Below are 11,619 nucleotides of genomic sequence, written 5' to 3'. Positions count from 1 at the left end.
GAAACATAGTGACCTTCACAAAAGGATCCTGTTAACATACCGATGCGGCATTTATATTTTGTTAGTCGTATGGCCCTTCACCACAAGGGGCCATTGGTGCTGGGAATACAATGGCAATAAATACTTGTCCAACTCGTTTAATGTTTTGCATAAAATCACATTAGAATAGAACTGGATGTACACCCCAAAAGAGAACAAAGGTTTGAAAAACCCCCTGGGGAGGGTGTGAAAAGAGGTGGCTCTTTTATTTGGGAAAGGTATGTTTGGGCAATCCCATAAAAGTCAACCATGGCAGGGAGGGGGAATGAAAAGGGCTGCGGTTACTTTGGTGTGGGCAGATCGTTAATTACAGGTCAGTGTGTGTGTGGTGTGTGTGTGGTGTGTGTGTGTGTGTGGTGTGTTGTGTGGTGTGTGGTGTGTTGTGTGTGTGTGTGGTTGTGTTGTGGTTGTGTGTGTGTGCTGTTGTGTGTGGTGTGTGTGGTGTGGTGTGTGTGTGTGTGTGTTGTGTGGTGTGTGTGTGTGGTGGTGTGGTGCTGGCAAGCGTGCTTGCGCCTCCAGGATAACCAGGGAGGCCCTCTTGTTAGGGGGGGGGGGGGAGGAGGGGGGTGCAGTGATGCCTCCCACCTTGGACGAGATAAATGTGACCAGAAGAACAAATTGAAGCACAATGGAGAGATGTTAGATGTTTAAAATACAATACCCTGTCTGTGTTTATGGAGATTATCACGGTAATCTCTGCTTTGAGGGCTCAACAGACTGAAATATAACACGAGACGTTCAGGGAGTAATACATTACATGTAACACATGTTTGTATCCTAGTAATTAGGTTACTAAAAAGTAACTATATTCCCTTACAGATGAATAGAAAAATATGTGATCAGATTATATATTTTTTAAATGGTGGATTACTATCAGGATTACAATGTTAGTAGAAAACTAAAAAGCACATAGTGATTTTTGTTTGTTGCTTAATGAAAGGCAGGTTTTCATATAAATAAAATCTCTGAACAAATGACCCCTAATTATCTTGGTTTCTTCTTTCCAAGGTCACATTGTTCTGTTCTCCTACATAATACACTTAAAAAACATCTGGTTGATATTTATTTTATCTTGGATCTATCTGCATTGCATTTCCTATTGAGGTAACCCAAAAGAAAGTAATCAGGTTCCTTTATATTGTGATACTCAGATGAGGTTAATGGAAGAGTAATGCTTTAAATAGAACATCTACTGTTTGTCTTTTTCATTCCTTTCAATTATTCTGTTTCAGTGTTTGTGTGATGAACGCCGGCCTTGACACAACTGTCTGCTCGTCCGTCCATCTGTGAGCTCTCAGTTCAGACACTACGAGGCCTGCATGCCAGACAAAATGTCCATTGTGTCTGAGAACATAGCTGGTAGTTAGCTCCTGACGGGACTCTCAGCGGAGCGTTTCCAAATGTTTGAAAGTCCTGCGCCTCCCTCCCAGTGTTATCTCCAGGAGGGTGGTGAAAACTTGAAGGGCAGATCTTTTTCTAAAAGGCCACGCTGGCCGGGGGCAGCGGTGCATCTGTGCAGGGGAGGACTGTAAATCTTAACTCCCCCTTCCTCCTCCTCTCTTTCCCCCAGTGGCTTTTTGGAGCCGAGTAAAGAAACGAGACTGTGTTTTATGGATACCCTCAGCCTCTGTAATGTGTTTCATCTGCTGGAGTCTTTCACTGTCACGGTAGATCTTGCAGAGCTGACTAAACCTTGCTAACACACACTGAAATCATGCAGACAGACAAATGCATACTTGCCCTTTGTAGTTTATCCCTCTATTGTTCTAATTACTATTTCCAACTGGATTACACAAAGCAGGTGTGCATTTCATCTCTCTTTGCTCAGTAGAAAGAGAAACAATGGTTTGAGTTTGAAGTAAAACATCAGTTATCAGGATTTCTCAAATTAGATGTTTGTGAATAGAAAAAACAAGTGCCTTAAAGGTCACCTATCATGCTATTCTTAGGCAATAGCATAGGTCTCAGATATATAACAATATATTAAAAACATGTCTATGAAGTGTTTTGCTCAAAACACCAAACAGATCACCCATTCTAGCCATGCCTCATATCCCTCTATTTCACTTCCTGTTTCAAACGTGCTGATTTGGGGTATAAAACTTTTAAAAAATAAATTAAAAAAAGGGGTCTGAGCTCATGCGGGACCCGGCAGCTACTGTCTAAACTAAATACTGCCGTGATGAAACGCCATATCATGGATTATCAAGGATTATTTCTGAAACAGTATGGAGCTCAAAGGCTTTCTCTCTTGCCGGTTATACCACAAGGTGAGTTCCTTTTTATTTCCTGCTTCTTCACACACATGCTCTCCAGTACAGGTTAGCTCTGAGCGTTAGCGATTGTTAATGTAAACACCGACCATATTACGTCCAAAACAGTCGGGCATTGTTTCTGATAGCAACGTTTCTGATAGGGCCGTGGGTCCACATTTCAGATATTTCGTCATATCGGACGCAAATCTGGATCTGCTCCGCTGTACTCCCGGTTTTATAGATTTGGGTATGGAGGAAAAGAGAGAGGGTTTTATTTTCTGACGCTGCGTGAGTTCCCCGACACACCGGGGACACATGTTTATGTATAAAAGACATCAAAAAGTGCATTTTGCATGATAGGTCCCCTTTAAATATCTGTGATGTAGTTTAGTTTAAAACATACAGTAGAGGGAGAAATGTCCCCCAAGTGAATTCATTCTCTGAACTACAGGCCATGATGATGAACTGAAGATTAGCTCAGGTTTGACTGAGACTTGTTTCTCTGCGAGACTCCTGAAGGGTCGTAATGTGTGCATTTGCTTTGTTATACATTGTTTTTCTTACGTTATCCCGTTACATGTAATCCATTACTACGCAAACTGTTTCCATTCTCTAGCTAACCCTGGCTGGGGTCCTTCTGATGCTCACGCTGCCAAAAAGTGTTCCCAGAAACAGCTGCAGCCTCCTCTACCACCAGGAAGTCACACTCAATTACCAGAGGTATAAGTTCACTGGCTTGTTGGTTTTTATGTGGAAACCTGAAATCATGAGGTTGTACTTAACCGTTTCTAATGGCCGGAAGAAAAGACGTTAATTGGATCTGTAGCCTACTGGAATGTGAGTCCTGCTCTGTGAACACACTGTAACACACCTCCGTCTTTCTTTCTTTTTTTGCACAAAAGGTAATACATTGTGCGGCCTTCAACGAGCACACTACCTGTTGTAGTTTTTTTTTAAATGCTGCTGAGACATGTTTTGTCTAGAAATATTAACAGAGGTTTGGTTAAGGAAGTTTGCTCATTTAATCCAAATTGAGTGCTGCAAATGAGTGACATTCTGAGCTAATATAATCCAGCGTTGGCAAATCCAGCATTATGTTAGTGGTATCCATTTCAGCTTTTCAACTGCTTAGCTTTGTAAATCCAAGCATTTATTTGCACAAATGGCGCTGCAGCTTGGCACAGGGAGACTTACTGAATTAACTGCTCTAACGTCTGCAGTTCTGGTTACACCAAAGACCTTGAGCGTGTGTGAACAGGTTTTTTTTTCATGTTTGTGGCACTGCAGCCTGAGTTTTGGTAGCATTTTGGCTTAGAGTTCAATAGTGTGCTGTTTGCTTTTAGACTATTGTATCCTAGTTGTTTCATCTTAAAAACATATTGTGGGGCTGGGATGAATAGCCTTCATTCATGGAAACATTTAACAAAATGTCCCACTGATGTGAGGCCAAGCGTTAGAAGAGGAAACAGAAAGGAGAGGTGCTTACAGTGTGGCTCATAAGGAGGCGGAGGGTCTCCACAGGGGATACACTCCATGTCCTGGAAACCACTTAGTTTGGTCTTCCTGTAATATCTGTTGAACACACAAAGGGAAATATTTTTAAATCTGTCATGAACATTTGCACATTTTGTACTCGCACTACCTCACTGGATTAACATTTTAATCAACAAAACAGCTACTTTGCACAATTTGTAATGTATGTATTACATAGGTTTGAATGTAGAGTAATTTAATTCTAGCATCCTACCTACCTACCTTCCTAACATCCTTCTTACCAATATACCTTCCTCCCTAGTTACCTACAGACCTACCTACCTTCCAAAAATCCTTCCTACCAAGTCATATAACTACCTTCCTAACAAGCTATATATATATATATATATATATACACACATACATACCTACATACCTACCTACCTACCTACCTACCTACCTACTTATTTTCCACTAACCAATACTGTTGTAAAAAAACATTTTGCAATATTTACTTTACTAATTTATCTGGTAGCTACTTTATTACGTTTTAGATCTCACTGCTTCTTCCACCTTTTCTCTATCGTCGTTGTGAAAAGTACATTTGTTCTGTGCTGTGTGTGTCACCCTCACCCTGGCAGACACTCTCCACACACGGCGTTGCTGGTGGTCGAGCAATTGCCCTTCTGGAGGCGGTTGATGAGTCCGCAGTCCAGGCAGGGCTTGCACTTCTGCAGACTGCGGTCCTCCTTGAAGCGGCTGCTCCGGCAGGGCACGCACCGGGCATCCTCTCCATAACCAAAGCCACATTCCTGGGGGGATTAACGGGAGAAATACACCGCGTAAGAGGTGGGGTTGGTGATTTGGGGAGATGTACAGCTGCTGAAAAGAGGGCTTGAATGTGGACTACCGGGGGTCTGAATTAAAGAATGATCTTGGTTCGCGGGATCAGAGGGGAACAAAGGCCGGCCTCTTTTGAGAGTCCATCTTACACTGGCAATAATCTCCCTGACTCTCTCCGTTTGAAAGAGCGGCCTTCCGCTGCAAGACCCAGAAAGGCCAGGCATTTGAATAATAAAGGACCTGGGGGACACCCACTGTTGTATTATTGCAAGTTTATTGCTGCGTTTTTGTGCAACTCCCTCTCCAAGCAGACTCTGTGAGTGTCCCGTTGATTGAGTGGCCAGTGAGCAAAAGGAAACGCTTCAGGAAGGGGGGAAGGATTATGGAGAGGTATATGGAGAAAATAAGTTGAATACTCTTTTTGTCGTCTTCAACAATTGAAACAGCACTTTAAAAGCACAGCTTCCTCCTGCTATGTGACTGATCTAATGCTCAACCACCTTTTGAGGATTTGTTCACCTGAAACCAAGACGTTTTTGAAAGATTATTTTTTGGGAAAAATATGTTTTTGCCAGCTCTGACTCAAATGTAGACAGAAAGAAGAACTATGTTTGGTTCGTTGAATTATTTATTTTAGAATGAGTATAACTTTTTCACATTCCACATTGTTTTCTACAACAACCGGCAGTGTAGAAATGAGGACCTCTGGTCTGACACGAAACGATACCAAAATAACTTTATTGTGTTTGTCCATTGATCATAACACCCAAGTATTTATATGAATCAAATACCTGCTTGATTATTTCAGTATGGAGGACGATAGGGACTTTATTTCCTCTGTTCTGTTTGTGTTAATCTCAGAAGCAACAGTGGGCGACCAAGTCTTCTTTCTTCTGTCTTTCCCCTCTTTATCACTCATCAGCCACCCCCTCTCTGTTTCTCACTCTTTCTCTGTCCCTCTCCCCCCCCACCTCCACTTTTCCCTTCCCTTCCCGGCCTTATATGGAGAATTCATAACAGCTGCAACGCTCCATATCGCCGGTCCACCTCGGGCCAGGCTGGCTCAAGGGTTCAACGTCATGTGTTTGGCTGGAAGGACTGAAATCCTCATCTTCTGACGGTGCCATCGGACGATCGCATCTTTACCCCCCCCCCCCCCCTTCTTTATATCTTGCCAGTCTGCTTCCCCAAACCCAACCTCCCCCCCCCATGTCAGACTTGTTGTGCCCACATTCCTGCAGGACTGCATGCCCGGGCAGTGAAACGGGACACGGGCGAAGAGAGAAGAGAAGCCCCGTTTGAAGCTGGCCCCCCTCCCCATGTCTATCCTCCTGGCTCATGATTGCTCCGCTGGACAACAGGAGGGCAGCTGCTTCGGAGCTGATAATGACGGATCAATGCATGATGTCATCCCTGCAGAAGCTTTTCACTCAGCGCGGTGTACAGTAATATCAGCTGTTATTTAAATGTCAGTTTGTCATTGAGGTCTTTCAACACAACGTTTGAGGGATTTTAAAGAGTACGAATTACAAAACAAGAGATGGAAATGAACAGCTGGAGTACAGAAATACAATTCATATATTTGGTGTTAGTTCAGTGTTGAGTTTTAGTTCTTCTCACCATGACCTTTGCTTCTAAACTACACCAATGTGGATTGTTACCACCTATGAGGTTAGACCAAAGTATTAAAACATGTAGAGTTTAATCCCAGGTCAAATGTACGGTAACGGGTCTTATTAAACATATTGTATCGTATTGTAACGTATCGTGTCATATCGTATCGTTAGGTGTCGCAACGTATCTAATCGTATCCCAGAGTAACGCATCATACCGTACCTTTCGTATCGTAAGGTGTCGTGTTGCATCGTTACGTATTGTGGTGTATCCGATTGTATAGTACTGTAACGTATAGTATCGTATCGTAACCACATCGTAACATATCGTAACGGATATCAAATCGTATCGTATCATCGTGCCCCCGTGACTGTGGGAAGCTCGGGCTGAGTGAAGGGAGGCTGGAAAACTACCAAAGCACTCAACCCTAATACTACTCCTCAAGAAAGTGCTGTAGGTGACCCACTTCCACATGAAGGATGGTTTCCCCCCCCCCATGCTCAGCACTGGCACTAGCTCTGCCTGCGGGGCCCCACATGGCAGGACGGGGGCCGATGCCACGTCGTCAGGGGCGGGTCAGAGCACTGAAACAAAAGGAAAAACAGGCCAACTTCTGGCCCTCTGATCCAGGCGGCACAGATCATCAAGGAGTGATCTCTTTCTTCTTTTGTCCCCGCTAACAAAGCTGCAGAGCCAACATCCTGCACTGACTGAGCAGCTCAAAGAAACTCCTTACTCTGTGGTAAACTGTGACGTTGTTATTATAGGAAAGGGTGAGAACTAAACGTGTAAGCCTTTCCCAACACACCATTAAAAAGCCACCAATAACTGCAAATGAATACACATTAAGCAGTTCTGGACAGTAACACAAGTACATTTACTTAAGCACCATAATTAAAACATATTGACATCAATAAACACTTGTGCTTCTATTGGCTAGCTCTACAACACATTGTATGAGATGAGGATAAGGGGCGGGACATCTCTATGCGGTTGACCAATCACAACAGAGCCGATCAACTAACCAATCAGAGCAGACAGGGCTCTGGTTTCAGACAGAGGGTGAAAAGAGGTGCTGCAGCACAGGCAGTATGAGAAGAATAAAGAGCTTTTTGAACATTAAAGCATGGAGACATGTGACAGTAGAGACACATAATAGTAAATTATCATAATAGGGCCCCTTTAAGCTAATGGACATTCATGTGTGAATCCTTAAAAACAGATACTAAACATCCCATTTCCATGCCCTATCTCCGGATCTAGTTTAGTGGGACTGCCAAGCATAACAGCAGAGGAGTGTAGAGAGAGAGAGCTGAAGCATGTTCAGACGCAGAGATATTTCTCAGATTAGTAGGGAATCACAAGGGGGGCAGCAAGTCATCTGATCTGGTAATGAACCAACACTGAAAACAAAGTATGAGAGCTAGAACAGTGCTCTGTCTGGGATACAACACACTCCTCCTCTCTGTTTCACTTTTCCCCCACTCAAACTTCATGTGTTCAGACAATTAAAAAGCAACACCCGCACAGTAACCAGACAGCCTGTGTTCTAGAGTCTTCAGAAAGTTAATTATTGTGTATTATGGACACAAGATGGAGATTTATCAATGCATTTTTCCCTGCAAATAATCAAGGTCAGTATAAATCCCAACAGTATGAGAAGGGTATATCTCCAATCATACAAATTCAAGATATATTGAGACCATTTGACAGTGTATAACTCTTTTATTAGTGTTATAAACATGTCAGTCTCTCCATCTCATGAATGATTTTCATCCAATACTGTAGAAGGTTCTGCCTTTACGAGTAATTGCTTTTTTCACGGCTACTTTGAATATTTGTCTGTCCGTAGCCATTCCTCCGTTAAGTTTTAAAATGATAGCTATGATTGAGCTGTCAGAGTATGTCTTCACTCTATAACAGCTGGTTTATGTTGTTTTTATACACATAACAGTGAGGATAATGCTTGTTCTCTGAATTTGACAATTGTATAAGTTGCTTTTACACCCTTTTGTCTCTCATTCAGAAGTCCTTTGCCCTGGAAGTGTGGCTGCAGGAAATGTTTCACTCTTGCTACAAACTACAAGACACATCAAAGTTGTGTTTTTAGGCTGCTGGCAGTCTTCCAGCATTTCCCCTCGCATGCTTGATACAGCACAAGTCCAATTTACCATGAATGAAAAATGTCTGAGACAGAATAAGTGGTTTTAATGTAATGGCCGTTCCCTCTGTGTGTGGTTCTTTTAGCTACAGTTAGTGTAAAGGGGCTAATTGATGTGTGTCAGCCCGCCAAGAGCAGCTTCCAGAGGCAAACTTCCAGAGCAAACTGGGGCACATTCCTCTGGGATCTCCATGGCAGCTGCACAGAGCGACTCCAAAACTCTGCTTCCCTCTGAGCCCTGCCTTTCAGAACATGCATGGATTGTCTTCAGAAGTTCTTTCTCTGCGAAATTTTCTCTGAGTTGCAGGGCCGGGTCGCCGCTGTGAGCGGGACTCCCGCTACCTTCAGAGAAAGAGCGAGGCGGCCAATTATTAACCAGGACCCCGGGGTGGCTAGCAGCATTCATGCCTGTGGAGCTGAGGGAACACGAGGACTACTGAAGCGTATGACCGACCACAGAGTGCATGTCTGCGTGCACGGAGATTAAAGGCAACCAGGCTTAAATGCATGTGTGCAACAGATGTCAAGCGTGATGCAGATTTTTTCCACCAGTAGGGGAAAGCTGGGATGAGAGTAGAAGTTTTCAGTCATATTGAAAGAAAACTTTACAGACAGAAGACATTTTTCAATGTGACTCCTAACAGTTAAACCTGACTTGCCTCTATACTTAAAAACTCTGACATGGCAAACCTCCGGATGTATTAAAGTACTAATTAACCTATTAAATGTTTATGAATGATGACGTATAAAACCAAAAAGGTACCACTACAGTAACACACATGTTCTGTTTGCCTTGACTGTACTTTCACTCTTGGTCTTGGAACACTTTACAAAGGGTGCACTCAGCTAAAAAACTGCAAGAAAAACTATTATCAGTACGTTTACATTATACTCTTCTCTTTCATAATGCACTATACTATACAACTATACATATCATTAAAGGGGACACACATTTTTAATCCTAAATATCTTGGATTCTTCTTTTTGTTTCGTTTTTTTTTTTTCGAGTGTTAGAAATTAAAATCAATGTTTTGATGGTATAATGTAGCTTAAACATACCGTCAGTTTAAATGCTGTTTTATACTGAAAAAAACAGAAATTCTCGTGCACAATCAGTTGTTAAGCTTTTATTCTGAAAATCCTTCATCTCCGGTTAGCATTTAGCATGTGGCTAATATACTATTTCCTAAAGAGGTGAATTTAGTAGCGAAATAACATTGAGTGATGCACACCGAAACCTACTGATTTAACACTACAACTATAGATGTCGAGATACTACCATGCTGAATATTAAATGAAGGTACAGTTTATTTGAATACATTATTGTTTACAGACGTGGGTAGCATGTGACAACATCCGGAACACCACCGGAAACCAAAATGCCGTGAAGTATTTCCAGTATTTTTAGAGTATTGATTACAGCGTTTAGAATGTGTTAAATGAAAAGTGATGAAAGAGAATATGAGGAGAAGAGGCGTGTTTAAGTATATATTGAATGTACAATGTCAAAATCCTCTGTTATGTGCGATATCGGACATTGGTGAAAGGAGGGCGGAAGATTACGCCACCGCCATTGAAGAGGAGGAACCAAATTAGATATATAGAGAGGTGACGGAGCTTTGTGGGATCTCTTCTGCTCGTCCGACCACTGGAGAGGAAGCTGCAGCTTTTCTCTCCTCACCTGAACAATATCCTGCTTGTAGCACTACCGCGCCTTTTTCTTTAATTAAAGTACCCAATTGAATCTTCTCAGAGACTCCATTTAGTCTCATTTTTAAAGCTTCTCTCCTGGACGCGAGAATAACGAACATAGTTAACAGGGCCCAACAATGGAGCTGGTGGCTCTGATGTTCTCGGGCTCAACAATGGAGCTGGTTCAGAGGTTTCTAATGCAAGTGCAGGTATTTGAGCTCTGGGTTGGCCGTGAATTGATGTTTTAGCAATGTGGTTTGTCAAATATTCATTCATTCCATCTCTTTCCTGTAGGCCTACTGTAGAATGTCTTTCATGGCCCACATAGAAACTGTCAAACANTCAGCACGAGGAGTGAGATGGGGTGGGTCTTAACGGAATACGCGAGAGAGAGAAGTCATAACAAGTGGTACAGGAGAGGTAGACAACGTGTTTTTCGGATGGAAAATGAGCCAAACGCGAAAACGCAGTTGGATGCTGGAGGCTACATTCAAAATACATTCACTGTCATGTTTACAATGCAGATTATTGACATTAGGTCTGGCAATACAGTCAATCATTATCCTGGTGATTATTTCGCAGATAAACCTAGTAACCCCGCCCCCTTTAAAAAAACGGCTCTTTTGAACGACTCTTTTGAACGGCTCTTTGAAAGGAACGGAGCCATAAGATCCGGCTCCCTTCAAAGAGCCATAAATCCCATCACTAGAGAGCACACAAGTCTTCGTACTTCCCGCTTGCTGGCTGTTCGCTCCTCCTCTCTGGGAGCTGCAGTGACGTAGGGGACTCCCCCCTCGTTCTTCTGAGTCCGATATTGCGTTATACGGAGGATTCCGACATTTTACATTCANAATGGCGGCCGTGAAGAAGAGAGCACACAAGTCTTCGTACTTCCCGCTTGGGAGTCCCCTACGTCACTGCAACTCCCAGAGAGGAGGAGCGAACAGCCAGCAAGCGGGAAGTACGAAGACTTGTGTGCTCTCTTCTTCACGGCCGCCATTGCGAGAGGGAGCTGCAACTTTTCTCTCCTCACCTGAACAATATTCTGCTTGTTCGCGCCTTTTTTAATTAAAGTATCCCATTTGAATCTTCTCAGAGACTCCATTTTTAAAGCTTCTCTCCTGGACGCGAGAATAACGAACATAGTTAACACGAGTCACTGATTTTAAGCGTTTTTACAGGTAACTAGTAATTGTAACAGAGTAAATTTTTTAAGTAACCCTCCCAACGCTGGCTGCCAGAGAGGAAAAAGCTGACTCTATTGAAGCCTGTTTGTACAAAGCACACATAAACCTGTGGCTAAGGTAGGTGGAGGAGAGGAGAAGTGTAGTCCCAGTTGAAAGAGCAGCAAGCTTAGGCATGGCTGGCTTCAAACGGTGAAGACAATGAGTTGGACAGGGAGCAGCGGGGAGAAACAATGGAAGCCATTCAGCCGCAGGAGGTCAGGAGTATGGGTGTGACTGATTAAAGAGGGGTGCTCTCTGCATGAAAGAGAGGAAGTAATAAATAATGTTGGATACACTTTTCTAAACCTTGTCCGTC

General features: G+C 43.0%; 1 protein-coding gene across 1 annotated transcript in view; it reads right to left on the bottom strand.

The window, feature by feature from the left end:
* LOC104951695 (tumor necrosis factor receptor superfamily member 19-like) overlaps positions 1-11,619 on the bottom strand; it is a 42,787-nt gene that overhangs the window by 26,507 nt on the left and 4,661 nt on the right. Inside the window, exons 4-5 of the mRNA XM_010778424.1 lie at positions 4,401-4,579; positions 3,781-3,866 (exon numbers count right to left, since the gene is read on the bottom strand). Coding sequence (XP_010776726.1) covers positions 3,781-3,866; positions 4,401-4,579 — 265 coding nt within the window. The remainder of the gene's footprint in view (positions 1-3,780; positions 3,867-4,400; positions 4,580-11,619) is intronic.

This window comes from Notothenia coriiceps, unplaced genomic scaffold (genome assembly GCF_000735185.1).
Source record: "Notothenia coriiceps isolate Sejong01 unplaced genomic scaffold, NC01 NC01_scaffold00019001, whole genome shotgun sequence".
Lineage (NCBI taxonomy): Eukaryota > Metazoa > Chordata > Actinopteri > Perciformes > Nototheniidae > Notothenia > Notothenia coriiceps.
Note: the sequence above shows the minus strand (reverse complement) of the source record. Positions and strands in the feature narration are given on the sequence as shown.